Genomic DNA, 20,942 nt, shown 5'->3' on the forward strand with positions numbered 1-20,942 from the left:
CGAAACTTACCTGTTTACAGCGGATTTCTACCAGCTTTGAAATGAGCATAAAGGAAAGGCACATATGCTTTGGTGGTATTATTATGGTAGTGTCATCTAGTGTCGTACTACACTAACTCTTCACAGACATTGCAGTGATAGTGTGGAAGTGTTACCATAGACATCATTATATTACTATGACTAAAGACATTGCCTTTATAATGGCACTTCATACTTCGCCATGTCAAAGCCAGCACAGAGTAATTTAGATGGACTCTAATTGTATTGTAATTAGCCAGTACCTATCTAAATTAATTCTATACTGGCAGTGTATTCCCATTGGCTTGCAAGTTTCTGGGCAATCCAATATAACATGACCCCAAGATCTGTAACAACTGAGCATAATTGGAGGCTGTATTTGTCAAAAATGACTTTAATTAGCTGCACTCAATAAGCTATTGGAATAACTCCCTAGGTAAAAAAAAATCCTATCCTATTGGACCTTGGCAGCTAGATAGTAACATTTTGCCTTTATTAAATTATGTGGATGAATCCTTGTATACATAGGTATTAAATGAACATGGGAAGGAGAGAATAGTATAGGATGTGCTCCTCAAAATTCTTATTTCATTGTTCAAAATTATGGAAATAGTATAACAGCAAATTTAGCTGTTCCTAATTGTATGCAAGGCTGTTAATATGTTTGAGTTGCAATTCCTAAAATAATCAGTAATAGTTATCTGGAATATAAAAATTGTTAAATATTAGCAACAATACAAATTATAAATTGTGTGTAAGTATGAATTCATTGCAGTAATAAATGTCATAATCAATTGGGTATGGATTTAAAGTACTATATCAATAAAACATAATACAATTCAAAATGGGTCTATGGCATTTGCCCTCAAAGTCATGTAATAATTCATCAATATCATTGTCCAAGTCATCACTCTGTGCCATCTTAGAAACCATGTCGCTGATGAGAAATGCACCGATGGTAGCTTCCTCATGGTTGTCCTGTATGTCGATGTTGATCACATGCACAGGCTGGTTGTGGATGGACCTCCTCGACCCGAACCATTCAATTACTTGATCATATACTCTTTCTTCACATGTGATTATCACATCAAAGCGGTCATTGCAATCCTGGAACCTCTCTGGGCATGGCTTGATTCTTCGATTTCTATCTAACATGTGTAGCAATCCATTTTGAGTGTAGTATGTCTTATCTTTGTCCAATAAGTCGTTATAGATTTCATCGTACGGAACTCCAAACTCATAACAATTAGGTCGATCGGCCGATGCACCCGGCAGTTTCACTTTTTCTCCCGTACCAAATGATTTCACTTTGAACCCTTTCTTAGCCAGGAATGCGTGAGCTTCCATGCTACGGTTCATGTTCGAAGAACAGACGACAGCAACAAATAAATCTGCCATTGTTGCTCTGCGACTGCCTCAGTTCAAACTCGTATGATAAATTCCTTAGCTTGAGACAGAATGTTCATTTAATCATTTTTAGGAATAGTCTATTCTCACGCGCTTCAATTAAATTACTTGTTTCCTAATACTTTGTTTTTACTTATAATAATTATAATATTATAAACGTTTGGAGAAATGAGGTTAGATTACGTTTACGTTCCGATTTGGCGATTTTGGCGATGACATTTCGTTTTGTTCACGACATAGTGTGTCAAAGAGATTCATACTATCTTTGTCTTACACTTGTACTAGCACCCAAAAGAAAAGGACGAGTATAGTTTTTTTGTTCCTATTTACTGACAAATTGGTTTGACCATCTATAGATGGTAGGATCCATAGATGTGATATACGCGTACGTCCAAGAGGTACTAAACATACGCAATGCAATACTATGATTGGTCTAATTTATCTGTTGCCCACCATAATCCATAATTTACGGTGGGTAATCCCGTTCGGTCATTTCCGCACCCCTCATGCTAGATGGTTGCTCCGGTCTCGTCTAGTCTTCCTACATACTCTTAGCTTCGGGCTCCACTTAAAGCCATAACACACTACCGCACCGCGCCAAGGTCGCATTTTGTTTGCGATTTTCAACTAGGCCATTACAGACGGACGTACCGGACGGCGACCTTGGTGCGGTCAAAATATCTCCTTTTCGCTCTCACTTATAACTGCGTCCTTAATGGATGTACCACGTACACACGATCGAACGTGCGCCGAACCGCACTAAGGTCGCATCTCGCTATGTTGTGTTGACAAATTTGTCTGTGGAGCCCTTTGTGATAAGAAACGAAAGCTCTTGTCAAAATTACCGAAGACGAGGCAGTATGGCCTATGGTCTTAGCCTGTCCAGAAGGACGAATGAAAAAAAAAAAAGCGACAACGACAAGTGTCACCTGTCAAACAACAATTGAGAGGTTAAATTAAAATTCTGATTATCGTGAGAATTAATCTTATTCATGGAGTTTTGCATTATCACCTATTAAAAAAATACGTTAGAAACATGAACATTTTTAGAAATCTCTGCGCGTCAGGTCTTAAAACAATTCAAATCAATTCCATCCATACTTCTGCTCCATCGTTAGCATGGACCAAATCTACATTGCCGAAGAATTTTTTGTCACACAATAAGAAAGTGTATCCCCCACAGGAAATCGGCGAAGAACGGCGACCGGCTGTGAGTGTAGTGAACAAGTTTTAAACATATTTTAATTAACTATTTAGTTTATTGTATTTTTTGATTAATGTACCAAAAACCATAATCGAGCAAGTTATTAATTTACAAAAACATTGAATAAATTATAATGGAATCAAATTATAAGTAAACAAAATATAATTCCTAGCTTATTAAATGGGTGAATCAAGTTTTTACTGCCACCCAGCATTGATACATTACCCCGGACAACTCTTAAAACCCTCATTTTATGGTAAAGTGTCATTCAATAGAACTTGCTAACTATGTAAACAAAAGTTACTAGTAAATTGACATTCATCTCAATTTTAGTATGGTGGTTTGTTTACATAGTTAGCAAGTTCTATTGAATGACATTTTATTTATACAAATTAGTCCTACCTAGCTAGAAGCTATAAGAATACTTGCTAAGTATATACCCTTTATAGGGTGCCATGTGATTCTATGTTTTTATTGTAACAACTAGGTATGCCATGGTTCGCAATTTTGCAATAAACAATTTATTTTTACCAAGCATGCATATTTGTGGTAGACATATTAATATATAAGCCATTTCCATAATGCGCTGTCTACTAAGCATGTTAGTAGGATGTTATGGAACTATACCATTCTTGTCCCTTGAACAACAGGACAGGATAACAACACAAAAAAGTTGTTCTACCCAAATAATAAGTTTGTAAACCTTATGTTTTATACCGTAACATTTTTCAAATATGCACATTTACAGTCTTAATTTGATGAAGATACTTTTTCCTTTTCAGTTTGTTTGCCACCAAATCACCAATATAAAATATAGTCCTGACAAACTATGGTATATTGCATGTCTTGTGCGGGGCATGACAGTGGATGAAGCAGTTAAACAGTTAAGCTTTGTCAACAAAAAGGGAGCTGAATATGTCAAGAAGGCTATCCTTGAGGCACAGGAGCTCGCTGTTACTCAGCACAATGTTGAATTTAGAAGTAATTTATGGATAGGTATTTATCTCTAAAATGACCTGTACTTGTTTACTTTTATGTATTGAGTTTGGCAGTGTGGATACAAGATTGAATATAATATTCCCAAACAATAATTTGCCTGAGCTTTCTATTTACAATTTGATCAAATCATAATTTACTCATCTTATTATCTTTTCTATTTCAGCTGAATCATATTCTGGTCTGGGGAATGTCATCAAAGGAATACGGAGGCATGCTCGCGGCAGGCTCGGTGAAGTGCGCTACAAGTACTCACATTACTTTGTGCGTCTAGAGGAAGGGAAACCACCCAAAGATTACTACAAGTTGAACCCTCAGACACCGCAACAACAACTGGACAGTTGGTTGGAAAATATGAGAAAAAGAAAAGTTACTAACTCTTTATAAATGGAATATAATATTAAAAAATACAAATTAAAATTTCATAGTACAATTTAAGTACATGTAAACATAATCTAATTAAATAAATAGTATACCTTAGTAATAAATAATATCTTTCAATTACACTTTATTTAACTCATAATAATACTAACTACTAACAGCTTCTGCCCGCAATTTCGCCTACATGAAATGATGATTGATTAAAATTATCCTATGTCCTTCATTGGGCAACTATTCTCATACCAAATTTCATCTAAATCGGTTCAGCTTTAAGTGAGCAGAGGTCACAGACAGAAAGAGTATACATTATTAATTATAAATCAATAATCTCATGTCATGTACCTAAAAAATACGAATCTAGAATTTTTACGTGTACTTTAAAAGTAATTATGACGAGTTTATGATTCTAAGATACATATTACAATACCTATTTTACTGTAATTGAAATCAAACAAGATACTAAAATATGGCAATTAAAATAAGTAGTGTATTGTACTTCTAATTATTTTGGAATCTTTCGATTGTTCGGCTATCAATATTAGCATAAGAAGTTAAACATCAATCAACTTAGCCTATTAGTAAAAAAAATAAAACGAATACTCGGGATCTACAAAGAATTCTAAAGCTACACAAACTATTGCTACATGCATGATTGTTATATGTATAAAAATCCAGATAAGAATTCGAATGACATTATAGTCGCATTTTATGGCTATTGATAAGAAAAAAATAATTTTCTGCATTGCGGCATAATTAAAACTAACAGCTTGTCAAGATTATGGTTATTTTATTATCTACAATATCTACTGCCAGGGATGCCTTTGCTTGAGCAGTAATTTCTACACTCCACTTCTATTAGGTGGATAACCGCCTAATAGATCTCCTACGCGCAAATCACAAAACTTTCGACGACTAGGCGTGGAATCTATTAAAATACGATACCTGTTTTCTTTCTATCAAAACTATATAAACATCAATACAAGAAATAAAGTTAAACTTATAAAATACTTACTTTAATTACTAAGTAAATATTACATAGTGGCATTTATTATTAACTAAATTCCAGTATTAATTTCTTAGCACAAGGGCCTATGAGCTATGAGCTTTTAAATAACGTTACGTACTTAAGGTTTAGATTAATGATTAAACACTCAGCGAAGTCCGAACTTCAGTTTTATTTTTAGGTACATATCCATAAAGAAATATAGATGAAATAACTAATACAGTACCAAACGTAAACTGTAAAGTCAAGTGGAAATCAAATATGTACATAGACGCTACACAAGATATTACTATGGCCACGGAAGTGGCAAAACCTTTTAATATATTGTCAGCGTATTTAACAACCACGGCGACTATAAGCCCTCCCGCCGCTTGCAATATTACCAAGTACCAGACGAATCCATCGAAACCCTTGAGAAGGTGGTTCAACGAGCCTTCATTTATTAGATAAGTTACTGTCCCAAATGGCAGCGACAGCAAACTTAGCTGAACGTTTCTCATCCACACCTGAAACAAATAAACATTTTAGTGGTACTTATACTAATTATCATAACACAATGGAATTAAATTAAGTGTAATTACAGAGCTTAACTATACAGGGTTAATTTTTAGTCAGCTTACAAAAAAAAACCCTGAATTCAGTATCGTTAATAGAACCCATTTCAATAAAAAAACATGTACTTTTTATTTTTACGATTTATTATTTTTATCCCTAATAATTTTTACAATTTACGCACACCCTACACCACACAGCTGGTCATGGAAGGCGCACGACGCATGAGTGTGTGCGACGGGGGAGTGCGCGCGGCGGGGGAGCGCGCGCGCCGCCACACAAAAGCCACCGCGCGCGCCGCTCAGTCTCACGCCGCGCTCTCTGACGGACAGTCGTTTCATGTTCTCCTCGCTCGCCGCTGAGCTAAAGCGAAACGATGTACTCAAACCGCGAGTTTTATGAAATGGTGAGAGTGTACGCCAGAGCCGATAACAATCTGCGAGCGGCTCGTAGGTTGTACGAGGCAGAGATTCTGCCTGTGTTAAGAAATACCGGTTGTACATACCGGGGCGTAATTGAGGACCACATCGAGGAAAACGTGCCTCTGCGCTACCTACGCGAGTTTTATTTCATGCACGACGGCGCCCCTCCTCATTGCCTCCTCACAGCCGTATCGTGCGCGAGTACCTCGATGAGAGGTATGGAAACCGCTGGTTAGGGCGCGGTGGACCGGTGCCCTGGCCAGCTAGATCACCTGACCTAACTCCTTGTGACTTTTATTTGTGGGGTGAAGTGAAACGTAGAGTTTACGTCAAAGAAGCTCAGAATATCGATGATTTGAAAAACAAAATTATTTTAGCATTTGATCAAGTGAAAAATAAACAACGCGTGTTAAGGAACATTAGTGGAAATGTCCTAAAACGTGCTAGACTGTGCTTGCAGCAAAATGGACTGCATTTTGAACAATTATTAAAATACAATTAGTGTAAGTGAGTAAAGTGAGGAGAAATGGACTCCATTTGTAAGTAAATTAAACAATTATTGTAAATAGCTGATTCCAATTTTTAAATACGCCTAAGCACATGTCGTTTTTCACTTTATCGTCTTCTTATGATCTGAGAATTAATTTGTCTTAAAATGTTAAATGTTTGTTTTTTATTGACTATCGACATGGGTTTTGACGGTCCTAAGCCCGTGAAAGTATGAAGGAAGATTTGGAATCAATTTAAAACCGCCGGGCATCGACCCGTCCAAGACAGGGGAGGGGGGGGGACCCTCCGCCTGCGCGGCGAAGAATAAAAGCGGCCATCTTTGAACTCTGCCCACACCGCACAGCTCCCCGCCCGCCCACCACTCTTACCCCCTGCGCAAGCGCTGCCACTGGCCGCGAGCGGGTGCCCCGCTCACTCCTCGCCCCCGCCACGGCCGTCAGAAAGTAGGGTGACCAAGTCTTCTACTGTTTCTGTGGAATCATTTGGGTGCACTTTTCTTTTTTCTCATTTGAGAAGGGATAAAAATAAAACAAAACGTATATTTCATTTACCTTAGCGATCATTTATACGAAGTTTGTTAACTGACTAAAAAGTAACCCTGTATACAACTTTGTTGCAATTCACCTAGTTATGAGTCTCCATTTGAGCTCTGTATCCTCGCTACAAGGCGGATCCGCGTACGAGTACCTAAACTAATTAAAAAAAAAAAACGCGGCACTCGAAACGAAAGGTAAGTGAAAGAAAGTATGACCCTTTCATGATATGGCTTAAGGCCGGTTGCACCATTCACTAACCCGGGGTTAACTGGTTAAATCTGGGGTTACCAGTACAAGTTGACACTGGGTTAATGGTTTAACCGGTTAGTGGGATGGTGCAAGTGGCGCTTAAGGAATAAGGACCACTGGACCAATTCTCTTTTAATACGTACATACCTACCTAACTAGTATCTATTCTCTACAGGCGTATGAAGCAAAGGCGCTCAAGTTTCCACTTTCCGGTTCTCCAGGTGTTATCAAACCGTCTTTCGACTATATTGTCTTGTCGCAGATGGGCAGAACTTCTCGACCACAGAACAAGTAGAATGGCGATGCGAGCAGGGTACGTGTCGCCGCCGGTTATGAGCAAACGCTCGCATGCTAGTACTCGCCCGCGCTGACCGAAAAACGTAAACATGCCTTTTGCGCCACAATAACGTTCAGATTAAGAAGCCAGACATCAAATCTATCTAAAGGAGGCGTATCCATTCACCAGGCACACAAGTTTTTACTACCGTTGCGCGAGAAATGTGGAAATGTGGAGAGGAACGAGCGGCGACACCGGTTCCGATACTAATCGCGCGCGATAGCCGTTCTAACCTCTTTAATATGTTCTGTGTTCTCGACCCAGGCAAAGGTAAGATGGAGCAAATTTCCAGAAGACGTTGCCAGCAGTGTGATAGTGAAAAGTTTCGGCGATAACGCATCTCCTTGCTTTAGTCCTTGCTGAATATCGAAAGGTGAACCATGTGGCCTACTCGTATTTAATAAAGCTGTATACGAGTTACAATTTACAAGCGGAAGACTCTAACACATAAGGTTAGAAAGAGAATTCCGCTTGTAAATTGTAACTTGTAGCTTTATTAAATAGGTCACAGAAGATCTTAGTCTTATCGCGGCGTCTAATTAGCACACTATTTTTTTAAATTGATAAGATACTTAGATGTAGTTTAGGACTATTTTCTGATTAGATATGAAAAATATTATAATACTTACTGATATGTCTGATTCTTTCAAGACTTTCTCAAAATAGATACCAGCAAATCCTGATATAAAACAAGCTGCTAAAGCAGCTCCGAATCCTAGAATCCGGGATTGCTGTGGTAAGTGTGTAGCTGCTACTTTTCCCGATCCATTATCAGATGAAAGTTGGACCAGCGCTATGCCACTGGCTAGTAATGCCAAAGCACACCACTGCCATCTTTTTAAAGTCCGTTTTAATACAACTACGGCAAAGAATGCCGTTGTTAATATTTTTAACTGATATGTGACCTGAAAAAGAAAACATATCTACTCGAATTCATTTAGAAACCGTTATTAATATCATTCGAACAAAAAAATTTTTTTTGGATCGGTCTAATGTAATCGGTGAACATACATTAAAAAAAAAGCGGCCAAGTGCGAGTCGAACTAGCGCACGAAGGGTTCTGTACCGTTACGCAAAAAACAGATGGGAGCCCCACTTACATATTTTTTTATTTTGTTTTTAGCATTTGTTGTTATAGCGGCAACAGAAATAGGTACATCATCTGTGAACATTTCAACTGTCTAGCTATCACGGTTCATGACCTGGTGACAGACAGACAGACGGACGGACAGCGGAGTCTTTGTAATAGGGTCTCGTTTTTACCCTTTGTGTACGGAACCCTAAAAACGACGAGTTGAGAACCTCCTCCTTTTTTTTAATTTGTTAATCGAATCAAAATGTACCTGGTATGTTGCAGCATCCAAGTTGGACGCGGAGACATAAAGTAGATTATTTTGCACTATATACAAGAAGGATGGGACACAGACTCGCAGAGTGTCTTCCAGGTTTAATATCACTGTGGCATATATTGAGTGGGCACCTCCCTTAATACTGCCCGACTCGTGCATCACAAGAACGGTACAGATTATAAACTTTACTAACTCTGCTAAAAGTACGGCTGAAAAATATAATAATTGTTAGTGTGTCAGAAGAAAAAAATATATTACATTAGTAAATAGTAGGTAATTAAAAAAATACATAAAAAATACTTAGAACTTCCTAATATAACATCATCCATGACGCCTCGCCCACGAAACGCACGACCTGAGCGTGCAGGCTTGGTGCGTGCGTCCCGTGGCCTTCGAGTAAATGGTGATAAACGAGTATAAAAAATCACTTCGCTGAGATTCGCATTCGGAAGTATGTTTTTTGTAATTAATATGTATAGGTCACAGATAAACCTACCAGCTGCCGAGGAAAACATCTCCACATCTCGGGTGCGGGCATATCGCATACTGAGACCCAGGATGGCATTCTGGACCGTTAATATGACTAAACTTGCATATTTAAGATATCCTGAAACCAATAGAAGTTTTTATAATTTTATATTTTTTATTATACTTATTAAATAATTCCATTTCAAGGGTGGTTTAAACTAATAAACGCTGGTAGTCTAGCGGTACGGTAAGAACGTGCGACTTTCAAGCCAGAGGTTACGAGTTCAAACCCCACGGTTCGTACCAATGGGTTTTTCGGTATTTACGTTGGGTACGTTAAATCATTTGATTTAATATTAAAAAAAGTCCATATCAACAATCCTCGTCCAAATAATAGTGTCTACGAAAGCGACTATCATCTGACTTTTCAAACTACAACGTTACCTACGGTTTGTAACATACCTACCAATCAACACACCAATATTCAGTTGATAATATGAGACCGTAGGGACTAGGGACGGAGGAAGGCCACCATCTTTGGGTACCCCCACCACCTGCCTGCTGCACATCGTAGGAGACGAGAGGATGGCGAAGGCCATCCCATTTGGGATTGAAAGGTCGCAAACGTCCGTTAAGTAAACTACTCTCATTTAAAAATATTGTTCTGGAAAGGCAGATAGTGTGCAGCCGCCGCAAAACAACGTCAAGTGGGTGTTTCTGGGGGTTTTTGGCTAGAGAAAAAAACCGGCCAAGTGCGAGTCGGACTCGCGTTCCAAGGGTTCCGTACATTAAGGCCGACTCACGCTTGACTGCACATTTTTTTTGGTTTTCCTGTCATCTATAGGTAAAGAACTATTTTGCGGATTTTTTTTCAAAATCTTAGTACCGGGTCTAAGGAGAGGAGATTTCGGAGATAGGGGAGGGGGGGGGGGGGCGGTAATTTTTTCCCTATTTTTATGAATAACTGCTAAACTATTAATCCTAAAATTATAAAAAAAAAATATTTGAGATTCTTACAATGAGCTCTTTCATTTGATATGTAACACGATATAGTTTGAAACACTTAATTTTTAAATTTTCTCATTTCAAATCATCATCAAAATGGCCTCCATATTTAAAATTAATTTATTTACGTTACACGTCCATCTTTGGGTCACAAACTTACATATGTGTGCCAAATTTCAACTTAATAGGTCCAGTAGTTTCGGAGAAAATAGGCTGTGATAGACGGACAGACAGACAGACGAGTGATCCTATTAGGGTTCCGTTTTTTCCTTTTGAGGTACGGAACCCTAAAAAAGGCGAAACCCAACGTAAATCCACTTCACAAGCTGGAACATGGCACCTTAACCGGATACGTGAGGTACGAGGGAGCTGGCGTACGTATACTGTCCAGGAGGAGACCGTCTTGCAGAATACTTTAATAGAAATGGCAGGAACCCGGTCCATTGGGAATGGCTAATCCAAGCTAATCTACACAGGTGCACAGATGAGAGAGTATGTTAGTGTTTCAGAGCAACGTCCTGGATGTGAGACGCGTCGTGTTGTCTAGCAACGATAGTTGTAAAGGTGCTCATTCTGGGGCTTGTAACTCACTTAATAGGCCACGCGTCGCTGGATGGTTGTAGCGATACAACCAGGATGAGGTTCTGGAATCTACTTGGTATGCGTGGAATCCCGTTGTAGTAAGGGATCGTCTTGGGCGGCGACCTGGACGTGTTCACGATTTTGTTTATGGAGTTCGCAATATGGAGGGGAAGATATTCTAACAACGTGTGCGGCTGTCGACCTAGCTATTGTGAGTACCTATAACTATTTTATTTTAATAAAACGCGCCTTACCTACAGAAATTGAGGCACGCTACGAATTCGAGCCCCACGTTAATGAAGTAATCGAGCGCAAGGTCATACCCGGTGATTCCCACTACTCAAAATTATAAACCTCTATCATTATCTCCGCGTAAGATTTTTTGACAAATTCACTAAATGCTGCAAACGCCAACTCAGATGGTAGCGGTTGAACGGTACCGTTTCCCAAGAGTTCACTGGCCACAAGTGACGCAGGTGGACCAGTGTGACAGAAGCTGCCATCTCGGGTACGATGAAGGGCGATTCATGGAATGCCAACGACCTCTATATCGAGACGGATATAGGGACACAAACTCTTTCATCAGCCCCTAAATTGGTATCGTCTTGGGTCGTCCCATTCGTTTTTCGTCAAGTTCTTAAATTAGTCCTATTCTGCTTTCGTCACGCATTCTACATTGAAAGCCACCGACGATTGTGACGAATGTAGAATGGGTGACGAAAGTAGAATAGGACTAATTTAAGAACTTGACGAAAAACGAATGGGACGACCCAAGATGATACCCCTAAATTTAGTGACAGCGTACGCGGCCTGCAACGTAACGGCCGGAACGGGTCCCCTGTCCGTATTCGTACGCTTACTACGCATAAGCAAAGACGTGGTCAGGACTACAGAATATTGGGATCAATGCTTCATGTGTGAGGCTTTAGATTTCGACTGATCTGGCTGGCTGGTCCATAAGACTATACCACCACGTTACGTATATGACAGTGAAGCGTGGCCGGTGGTTGAGTGCAGGCGTGGCAGGATCTTTCCCACATGTGGCACCCTTCATGTTTGAGAGAAAGCAGCAAGTGCGAAAGTGCCTATGCAAAACCGGCTAAATAGTGGGTAACAAATGCCTGGCTATGCTGTCTATGAAGACACTTAAGTCCAGTAGAATGCTTGGCTGGGAGTTGTGAGAATTAATCCTTGCTAATGGTCTCAGAAAAGAGGATGCCCAAGACCATGTGGACTAACAAAGTCGGAATGTGGACCCTCGGCTCCAATGCAGTTGCTGAAGATGCAACCAGGATAAATGCTTAGAGAGAGTAAGATTTAACATACCATTATTCACCCGTCTGTTGCTACTTGGTGCAAGAATTGATTTCTTCATTTCATCCATAATGCTAGTTTTGCCTCTTGATGTTTTATTATATCTGAAAATAATATATATATATATGTTGTATATATATTTCTGCAACTGTAATGCTTAGGTAAGACTAAGGTATCCTCAGTTATAACAAACTCAAATGTTATAACTAACTACATAGGTTTGGTTAACTTAGTATTTATTTATTTGACAAGCCAGAGATACAATATTTTTTATAGGTATTAATTAGTATTACATGTTACACACTTAACTTGAAAAAAAAAAAGCCTTGGGTGGCTGCCTAATTTGGGAGACTAACTTATAATATTTTACAACTCTTAGTTTAAATATTTTGTATTCTTATAATTTCATAAGGTACTTATTTATTTTGGGTCAGCAACCGCTGCCGACGAATTCATCAATATTATAACACGCTAGGTCTGTTAATAATAATTTAAGTTTGTTTGCAAACAATCTATCACTCTGTACTTCCGTTATTTCTAGTGCAAGTAAGTTGTGTAGTTTAGCCCCCATGACACCAAGGGACTTCAGAGATTTAGTGAGTCTACATTTGGGAATCAATAGAATATTACGCCTGCAAGTGCTCCTGTTGTGTGCGTGAGTCATGTCGAAGTTGTGTAAGTTGGCTCGAACGTATTTACATGCATTCAAGATGTAAACTCCCGGCAGCGTAAGTATTTTTGACTCCGTAAACAGGTTTTTCGCGGGGGGGTCGTAAGGTTCATATGGTACGTTTCTTCTTCTTCTTTCATAAAATTTGCCAGGAATGTAGCTCATATGAATACAATTTTAAGTTGGAAAATGAGGAAAGTTGGAGTCGTTGGAGTTAGAGAGAAGTACATGTATATGATAAGCTCTCTGGGGCGAACGGCAGATGGCCATAGGCTGTAGTGGCTGCTTTCCATCAGGCAGGGCTATATGCTTGATTGCGTCCAACATGGTACCTATTAAATAAAGCTTACTTCCTCTCTTTCCGATACTATAAAAACGGAGGAAATATACGCAGATTTACTTACCAATGACGAGGAAAAGCCGGTCACAATTTGAACACGATATTAGCAATGTACATTTTATTAAACCGTGAATAGCATAGTTCTTAAATATGTATCTAAACTACGTAAAAAAATAAAATTATTGTGGAGTATTTAAGATGTTTAGCGGCACAAGCACTGCACAGCACAAGTAAATGTCAGAAGACTCAGACAGAGGAAAAGTGTCAAAAGTTTTGACTCAAAACGCCAATCAACAGAAAGATGACGTTGGCTCAAAGAATATATACTTGGTCAAGCAGATCTTGTCTGTAGAAAAAGGCGGCTTTCAAAAATGTAGGCGCGAAGGGATATCGTCCCATAGATAGAAAATTTGAATTTCACGCCTTTTTTACTGACAAGATTGCTTGACCAGCTATAATACTCACTCGTTGGCTGCTCGGTAAACGCGTTTTAAAGCCATAACAGACTACCGCATCGCACTCGACCCTGGTACGCCACTCTCGCTCTCACATTGGTGCGGCGGTAGTATTTATAGACGGCCGCACCGGACTGCGACCTTGGTGTAGTCTAGCGCACGCTCGATGTATGTAAGGTTGTAGAGGCCATTAAAAAAATATTTTGACATTTCTGGATTTATACTTTATAGGTTAGTCTATGGTTGCACAGTGTGTGTAGTGTTACGCTGCAGCAATTATATAATTTACAGCAAAAATGGGAAAGCATTTTGGAGAGCTTGCAAAAATCAGGGGTTTGATAACCTACAAGTTGTCTGCCCATGAGCAACGAGCTTATGCTGGCGCAATCTCCAACGGCCTCCCCAATATCTTCCGTAGGTTCCGTGAAAGCGTATTCAGGGTTGCACCTCGTAAGTTTCATTCTTCTTATTTATTATAGTGAACGTTACTTAAAATACTAAGACTTAAGTCACCCACCCATTTAATCAACTAGAACTTGTTTTCCACTAAAGAACGCTCAATTAAACGGTGTCAGAACTTGTATATGATATGAAACGAAACTCTTATGCGAGTTCTCGCACATTCTTTAAGTATATCCCAAGTTTAAGTATGACCGACCGGTCTGGCCTAGTGGGTAGTGACCCTGCCTGTGAAGCCGCGGTCCTGGGTTCGAATCCCAGTAAGGGCATTTATTTGTGTGATGAGCACAGATATTTGTTCCTGAGTCATGGTTGTTTTCTATGTATTTAAGTATTTGTATATTATATATATATCGTTGTCTGAGTACCCACAACACAAGCTTTCTTGAGCTTACCGTGGGGCTTAGTCAATTTGTGTAATAATGTCCTATAATATTTATTTTATTTTATTTATATCAATTATTTAATTTATAGTAGTAATAAATAGAAGTAGACAATAGAAATGTATAGTTGCAGGCTGGTGGTGAAGCAACTTTTATGTCCCAACTGCTACTTGCTGTATGCGTCCTATGGGATTGCCAGCCTTGTAGGTGGCAGTTCCAACAAAATTAACTGTGATGATGGATTACAATGCCCATTTTTCATCCAAAACCAAATGCCAAATCCTTAGGCAATAGTATAATGATAGGTATCAGTAAGTTAATCACTTTTTTTGTTGCAGCTTTCATCATTGGATACTTGGTTTATGAGGGAGTGGAACGTGAACACCATAGGCTCAGCCGCAAGAATCCTGCTGATTTTGAAAATGATCAATAAATAATCATAGAGTAACCTCACTACTTTAATTTATTGTAGATTAATTGTTATGAATTGAAATAAAAGTACCTACAACCAATGTTTGTTTTCATCTTACTTGTTCAAAGTTTGAATGAAAAGGAGTTATTGGTGTTTCTCTAAAATACACTTTTCAGCAAAAACTTTACCATAGTCTTATTTATTGTATGGGGTCATCCATTAATTACATCACACGAATTTCTAGGTTTTTTGACCCCTTTTGTCTCACTTGGTCACATTTGGCATTCGGCAAACCCTTCCCCCCTGGTGTGACGTCACATTTTTTCAACGAAATCGGCAAATCGAATGAAGTATGTTGTACAATGTACCTATTATTAATATTTTACCAAAATATTTTTGTAAAAAGAAATATTAGCAATTTTATATCCCAAAACTGATTAAGAAAGAAAATTAAACGAATAAAATGATTATTTTTCCAAAAATTTGCTATTTAACTGTAACAGCGAATTAAGTATTTTAAAGAAGTTACGTCACAAAGTTTGTGACTCCCCCCTTCCCCTGTCACAACATGTCACATTTTCTTGACCAATAAACGTGTGATGTAATTAATGGAAGACCCCTATCAGTTAAATTTATTGTTATATTTTTAGCTGTATTCCTCATGGACATTTTAACAAGTAAATGCCAAAATGCTGTTTCTACACTTTCTAATTCTGTCTGAGTGTTAAAAATATACTTACCTTAAAAATAGTAACCTGTCAATAAACTTATGGGATTATTTCATGTCATTACTTACATACTACTTTAGTGTGCGCCCTAATCAAATCTTTAAGTCTTGATGAGCATGCAGTGAAACTCCGCATGATATACATAATATCAGCATAATATATTGTTATCTAGCACATCTATAGAAAACATACTAGATTTATTTTATTGAGTAATACAGTACGAATTCACAAGTGCGCCAGAGAGGCAACACGACGAACGTGGTTCGCGGTAGGCCCTGTTTTTTGTTATTTTCTTGCCTGGCAAGCCGACTAAGCTATCCGTCATGAATGGGAATGACAAATACAAATTGTCAATGTCATATATCATATTCGACATTTGAGCAAGACGGTTGTGAATGAGGTTAGGTTCAAGCTTGCATTTTGCATTATTAATTTGCTTATCGTCTATAAAGGAAAATCTGTCTGGAATGATGATAAGAAATCTAAGAAGAATTCCGTTGAAACAAAACTACTCACTTTTTATTCAAAGGCAAACTTTTTTAACTAATGACTATCAGTGTAATGGCGCTTGGAACGACCAGGTTTCATCGTCGGTGCTCAGCAAAGTCAATCTACATGACTTTTTTAATACCGTGGACCAGAACTATTCCACCAAAGGCGTTATTAGCGCCATAGACGTGGATGTATTCGCAAATTCTTTAAAGGAGTCGGTTTACCTTGACGAACTTAAAGAACTTCTCCACAAGTTGAGATTGTCTGCAGAAACTGGGAATACTTTAGAGTCTACTCATCATGCCACCATCAGGAATTACATCGAGTTTGGCAATATTGAAGATTTGGTAAAAATATTGCAGGATCCTCTTAACTTTGGCGTATTTCTTGATGCATATACTGCAAACATATTGTTAAATAAGTTAATAACAGCGCAAAACTATGAGCAAGCTGCTAATGTTGCATCTTTGGTGATGCTTCAGGAAGACTTTAGCAATGAAATTACTTGTACTCTCTGCCAATATGCTTGCTACAAGTATATCTCAGGATATACTCCACCGGAGCCTAGTCCTCCACAAGAAAAACCAAAGAAAGTAGAAGAAGTGAAGATAAGAATAAAATATTTAAGAAATCCTTATTTTGATGATCACTTTGACATCAAAGATACTTTAACCGCATCTGGAAAAACACTAGCATGGATTTCTGAAAAATCTGGTGACAATCTCAATAACAATCTGCAAATCATTGGTTTGATTGTATATAGAAAATATGACAAATTACTTGTTCTAAGTGAAAACCTCAGTAAATCTTCATTCAAGACATATGCTGAAGTTCTTGAAATACTTAAAAAGGAATCTATAAATGTTGAAGCAGAAGCAAAAACAACATTAGACCAGTGTCTTTCTGTTCTAAGCTCAGTTGGAACAGTGGAAACATCTTTAGAAGACTCCTTGAAGATAGCTATTGAAAATGCTATCAATAAGAATCAAAATAAGGACATAGCTTCCCAGGAACAGGTATGGGTATGGCAGCTCTATTACATGGGGTTGTAGGGTTATATTTCTGAAAGTTATCCACTAATTAAGCTATTTGTATTGTTTCAGCTATTCAAGTCTTGGGTAGAAATACGGGAAAAGAAACTTCAAGAACAAACAAAGCGCCTTGATAGAGCAAAACGGCTTGAATTCATCCAAAAGAGTCAGACACAAATGGCTGAGGAAGAGCAGAAACTGTGGTTCTTTGAAAATGAAGAAAATATTGACCTACAAATTGAGGAAAAAGAGAAGTTGGAGGATAAAAGTGTAACTAAAAAGAAAGCATTGGAGAAATCTGATGAGAATTATATTCCACCTGAGATATTACCAAAACGAAGATAATAAGTATAATGTAGTATTTTAAAACAACACATTTGAATTCTAAAACATACACTTTTTAAAGAATAAAGTCCATACTATTAACAATGTTGTTCTAGCATCATTTTAAGATCCAGTTGGATTTTCTCTAGTGTATCTTCAGTCCGTTTTGCTTTTTCAGTTTTGATATTGTCTTCAATGTCTACAATATCCCTAGCAAAAGTACCAGTGTCATTAACAAGTGAAACAATGGTATTGCACTCTGAATGTAACAGGGCCAGTAACTTGTAAGCTTTCTTGGCTTGGTCATCTTTTTTAGCATCCTGAAAATTCGTTTTGAAAATTATGAAAATATCCTATGTGAAAACAATTAAATATTGTCAGAATCAGGATAGAGGGTGTATGCCATTAAATATAATTATATACCTGCTAAACTGTACAATGCAAACATTCCCAGAAAAAGCTAGGCTAGGTTAGCCAAAGCTAATGAGACTTTTAACACTTATTCTAAACTTGCTCCTGTTATTATCTACAGCAGTAATTGAAATTAGAATTAAAAAGAATTATTCTTGTCTCTCCACCATCCTGATTCTCAAATCACTTTGCATTCTATAAACATACCTTAAAAAGTGTTTCATCAGCAATTGCAAAACATCTGTCAAGTTGCCCTTCCAGTGTGTTAATCTCTTTTTGTAATTCTCTTGTATCATCCAGTATTTTTTTTATTTCCATGTTTTGTTTGTCTACATTGCTGATTATTTCAAGGATTCTTTTAGTATAAAGTGACCTAAGAAAATTAATTACGAAATATGTTACCTATTCCAAATATTAAATACTGTTGTAAAACATTTTGTCCCATATTTACCTTTTATTACCTCCCTTTAATTTTTCATAGTTATGCTTCAATTGGTTTTTGTTCTGTTCCTTTTTGTCATATTCATCTTTCATAGCTTTTGCAGATTCCTTTAATGTAATCAGGGTGTTTCTGGCTCTATTCCTTTCAGACTGTAAAATAATAACTAAATATAAGAATGAAAACAAAAATATATGATAGGTAATTTAATTAATTATAGTGTATTTACCTCAGAATTATGAATGCTGCTTTGGATTTTGTCAATCTCAACTTTTAGGGATAAGTTTTTAGAAGTAAGCTCCTCACTCTTCCTGTGTAACACATTCATGCCTTTTTGTACTTTTTCTAGTACATTAGTTGCATCTTCATTATCATTGTTGCTTATACCAATGCTGTGTAGGATATTTTGTACATTTCTTAAATCTGCTTCAATTCTGTCTTTTGATTTTTGGATCTGAAACCATTCAAATGAGATAAAATGAGAGATAATTAACTTGAACAAGCAACTGGACAACCATTACTTGTTATGTAGGTTGTAAGTATTCACTAGTAATTTGTTAAATTAATAAGTTAGTCTATCTTCTCCACCTTGTTGCTGGTGTTTAAATAAGAACTAATACCTGTAAAAACTCAGCTTCCATAAGGTTGCTATCACTTTTAAGTTCATCTAACTTTTGCCTCAGAATGACTGCAGTTTCCTTTAACTCCTTCAATGGTTTATTGGTATCATAACTAACAGGTGTACTAGGCTTTTCTTCACAAGCTATCTCCAAGTCATTCTTGATTTCAGTACTTTTCTGCACAATAGTACTTTTCTGGTTAAATTCTTTCATTTCCTTCAATTTCAATATTATTTCTTGTTCATTAAGACCAGTTCTTGGTAATTTATGAATAACTAAAAAAAAAAAATATTGGATAGATCAGCCATAGTTTATTTTTGAGAGAATAATGTCATAATTGTATAGCTAACTAATAGACTCAACTTATACAACTACATTTAACATCTAACATAAAGCAATATCTTACCTAAGGGACTTTGCACACAATCTCCAATAGGCTGTGTATGGGAAGGATTGCAACATGGAGGGATCCACACAGCAGCAAGCTCCTCCTGGATCCTATTACTTATGGCTTGCATAAGAGAGGACTTACAACTTCCAGGAGCAGATTTGACTGCTTTGTTTTCTGTTGGCAACCGCTCTATGAGGAACATAAAAACTTGTCGCAACTCGGCTTCATTGTAGTATAGAAAGGTTTGGTATCCTACATCATTTTTGTATCCCAAATCCTGTTAATATTTCAAAAAACCTCCTAAGTAATAAATCAATTTGTACCCACTGAGAGTGGAGACTATATGGAAGTATAATTTATGATAAATGGAATAAATAGAACAAAATAATAAAATTCTCACCCCCAACAACATGACCAAGGCATTCTCTGTGCTGAAACATTATTATCCATTTGCTATTGTCAATAATATATAAATGCAAGAATGCTATAAATTCTATATTTGTAGTCTTATCAGATAGTCTGATTTTTACTAGCAGAGGAAATCGGAAGAAAAAGTGAAACAAATAAAATGCAGAATAATATAATTATAAATTAGTTACCTTGCAGATCAAAGCTATGTGTGCTGCTACCTCAATTCTGTGGGATATTCCTGTTGGTAATTTAGTTGGGACTTTTATAGATGTACTGATAGCACTCAGGCATTTTGATGCAGACTCAATGATTACTTCCACTGGGAGCTCACAAATGTTCTTGACACCTTCATCAATATTTCTGAAAAGTTTAATGACACATATCAAAGCATTTATATTATTACTTTATAACAAATCAATAGGTTGTGAGAATTTACTTACACATTCAGCTGACGGAGAAAATGTAATATAATAGAATCAACTTCTTCCATGATTAATGTATTTGTTTAAAAAAGCTTTCCGATGTTATTTCCCTCAAGATGTGATTATTGTAAATACACGGAACCACGAAATAAGTTTATCGTGGTTTGAAGTTAAGAATACTTCTGTGTCCGAAACAAATACAATAAAAACAAATTCACGTCAAATAAATATTTTCTAGTAATAGTTAATTCTGCTCAGAATCTTTTTATTCTTGCTTATTTTGAAATGGTTGCATTTCAATAAAAAAACAACAAAGAAATCCTATTTGACCAAATGACCATCCTCGGCATTCTCCCAAATGGGGGAAGCAACTGTCATGACTGTCAAAATGAAATGACACAATTTTTTTTTTATTCGTCCATCTGGACAGGCTAAAGCTCTAAGCCATACTGCCTTCAACATGACAGTAAAGGCCCCAGTACATGTTTGCGCACCACGAATACGACTGTGATCTTCGTATGGGTCGAGTGGTTCGCCGTACGTCCGTAAAGGACGCAGCTGTAAGTGAAAGCGAGAAAGAGATAAGCTGACCGGACCAAGGACACAGTCCAGTACGTCCGT

At 37.4% G+C, this 20,942-nt stretch overlaps 6 protein-coding genes across 6 annotated transcripts; 3 read left to right on the plus strand and 3 right to left on the minus strand.

The window, feature by feature from the left end:
- Nucleotides 1-777: 777 nt before the first annotated feature.
- On the minus strand, nt 778-1,608 carry LOC134662906 (RNA polymerase II subunit A C-terminal domain phosphatase SSU72). Its single transcript, XM_063519211.1, has one exon. The coding sequence runs from the start codon at nt 1,414-1,416 to the stop codon at nt 838-840; it is 579 nt and encodes a 192-aa protein (XP_063375281.1). The 5' UTR covers nt 1,417-1,608; the 3' UTR covers nt 778-837.
- A 791-nt stretch (nt 1,609-2,399) lies between these two features.
- LOC134662419 (large ribosomal subunit protein uL22m) lies at nt 2,400-4,059 on the plus strand. The gene is made up of 3 exons (XM_063518635.1): nt 2,400-2,635; nt 3,412-3,625; nt 3,792-4,059. Exons 1-3 carry the CDS (start codon nt 2,462-2,464, stop codon nt 4,010-4,012), a joined length of 609 nt encoding a protein of 202 aa, XP_063374705.1. The 5' UTR covers nt 2,400-2,461; the 3' UTR covers nt 4,013-4,059.
- Nucleotides 4,060-5,035: 976 nt separating this feature from the next.
- LOC134662907 (UDP-N-acetylglucosamine transporter) lies at nt 5,036-12,427 on the minus strand. Its single transcript, XM_063519212.1, has 5 exons — nt 12,346-12,427; nt 9,461-9,571; nt 8,959-9,173; nt 8,245-8,520; nt 5,036-5,515 (listed from the first exon to the last, which is right to left on the minus strand). The coding sequence occupies exons 1-5, from the start codon at nt 12,401-12,403 to the stop codon at nt 5,150-5,152; spliced, it is 1,026 nt and encodes a 341-aa protein (XP_063375282.1). The 5' UTR covers nt 12,404-12,427; the 3' UTR covers nt 5,036-5,149.
- Nucleotides 12,428-14,028: 1,601 nt separating this feature from the next.
- On the plus strand, nt 14,029-15,239 carry LOC134662908 (cytochrome b-c1 complex subunit 8). The gene is made up of 2 exons (XM_063519213.1): nt 14,029-14,248; nt 14,979-15,239. The coding sequence occupies exons 1-2, from the start codon at nt 14,095-14,097 to the stop codon at nt 15,071-15,073; spliced, it is 249 nt and encodes an 82-aa protein (XP_063375283.1). The 5' UTR covers nt 14,029-14,094; the 3' UTR covers nt 15,074-15,239.
- Nucleotides 15,240-16,206: 967 nt separating this feature from the next.
- LOC134662421 (uncharacterized) lies at nt 16,207-17,662 on the plus strand. Its single transcript, XM_063518637.1, has 2 exons — nt 16,207-17,288; nt 17,376-17,662. The coding sequence occupies exons 1-2, from the start codon at nt 16,248-16,250 to the stop codon at nt 17,646-17,648; spliced, it is 1,314 nt and encodes a 437-aa protein (XP_063374707.1). The 5' UTR covers nt 16,207-16,247; the 3' UTR covers nt 17,649-17,662.
- Nucleotides 17,663-17,673: 11 nt separating this feature from the next.
- On the minus strand, nt 17,674-20,493 carry LOC134662420 (coiled-coil domain-containing protein 22). The gene is made up of 8 exons (XM_063518636.1): nt 20,340-20,493; nt 20,088-20,259; nt 19,504-19,765; nt 19,098-19,372; nt 18,707-18,931; nt 18,490-18,629; nt 18,246-18,411; nt 17,674-17,947 (listed from the first exon to the last, which is right to left on the minus strand). Exons 1-8 carry the CDS (start codon nt 20,387-20,389, stop codon nt 17,726-17,728), a joined length of 1,512 nt encoding a protein of 503 aa, XP_063374706.1. The 5' UTR covers nt 20,390-20,493; the 3' UTR covers nt 17,674-17,725.
- Between the last annotated feature and the right edge of the window lie 449 nt (nt 20,494-20,942).

The sequence above is a fragment of the Cydia amplana genome, chromosome 3 (genome assembly GCF_948474715.1).
Source record: "Cydia amplana chromosome 3, ilCydAmpl1.1, whole genome shotgun sequence".
Lineage (NCBI taxonomy): Eukaryota > Metazoa > Arthropoda > Insecta > Lepidoptera > Tortricidae > Cydia > Cydia amplana.

Bases quoted from the DNA above. Each gene is read 5' to 3' on its own strand.
- LOC134662908 (XM_063519213.1), top strand. From the start codon at position 14,095: ATGGGAAAGCATTTTGGAGAGCTTGCAAAAATCAGGGGTTTGATAACC. The intron at 14,249-14,978 runs GTAAGTTTCATT...TTTTTGTTGCAG, and splicing joins CGTATTCAGGGTTGCACCTC to CTTTCATCATTGGATACTTG.
- LOC134662906 (XM_063519211.1), bottom strand. From the start codon at position 1,416: ATGGCAGATTTATTTGTTGCTGTCGTCTGTTCTTCGAACATGAACCGT.
- LOC134662419 (XM_063518635.1), top strand. From the start codon at position 2,462: ATGAACATTTTTAGAAATCTCTGCGCGTCAGGTCTTAAAACAATTCAA. The intron at 2,636-3,411 runs GTGAGTGTAGTG...TTTCCTTTTCAG, and splicing joins GCGAAGAACGGCGACCGGCT to TTTGTTTGCCACCAAATCAC. The intron at 3,626-3,791 runs GTATTTATCTCT...TTTCTATTTCAG, and splicing joins TAGAAGTAATTTATGGATAG to CTGAATCATATTCTGGTCTG.
- LOC134662420 (XM_063518636.1), bottom strand. From the start codon at position 20,389: ATGGAAGAAGTTGATTCTATTATATTACATTTTCTCCGTCAGCTGAAT. The intron at 20,260-20,339 runs GTAAGTAAATTC...TAAACTTTTCAG, and splicing joins TTTCTCCGTCAGCTGAATGT to AAATATTGATGAAGGTGTCA. The intron at 17,948-18,245 runs GTATGTTTATAG...ACGAATTTTCAG, and splicing joins CTGATGAAACACTTTTTAAG to GATGCTAAAAAAGATGACCA.
- LOC134662907 (XM_063519212.1), bottom strand. From the start codon at position 12,403: ATGGATGAAATGAAGAAATCAATTCTTGCACCAAGTAGCAACAGACGG. The intron at 9,572-12,345 runs GTATGTTAAATC...TATTGGTTTCAG, and splicing joins CAACAGACGGGTGAATAATG to GATATCTTAAATATGCAAGT. The intron at 8,521-8,958 runs GTACATTTTGAT...TTTCTTTTTCAG, and splicing joins TGGATGCTGCAACATACCAG to GTCACATATCAGTTAAAAAT.
- LOC134662421 (XM_063518637.1), top strand. From the start codon at position 16,248: ATGATGATAAGAAATCTAAGAAGAATTCCGTTGAAACAAAACTACTCA. The intron at 17,289-17,375 runs GTATGGGTATGG...GTATTGTTTCAG, and splicing joins ACATAGCTTCCCAGGAACAG to CTATTCAAGTCTTGGGTAGA.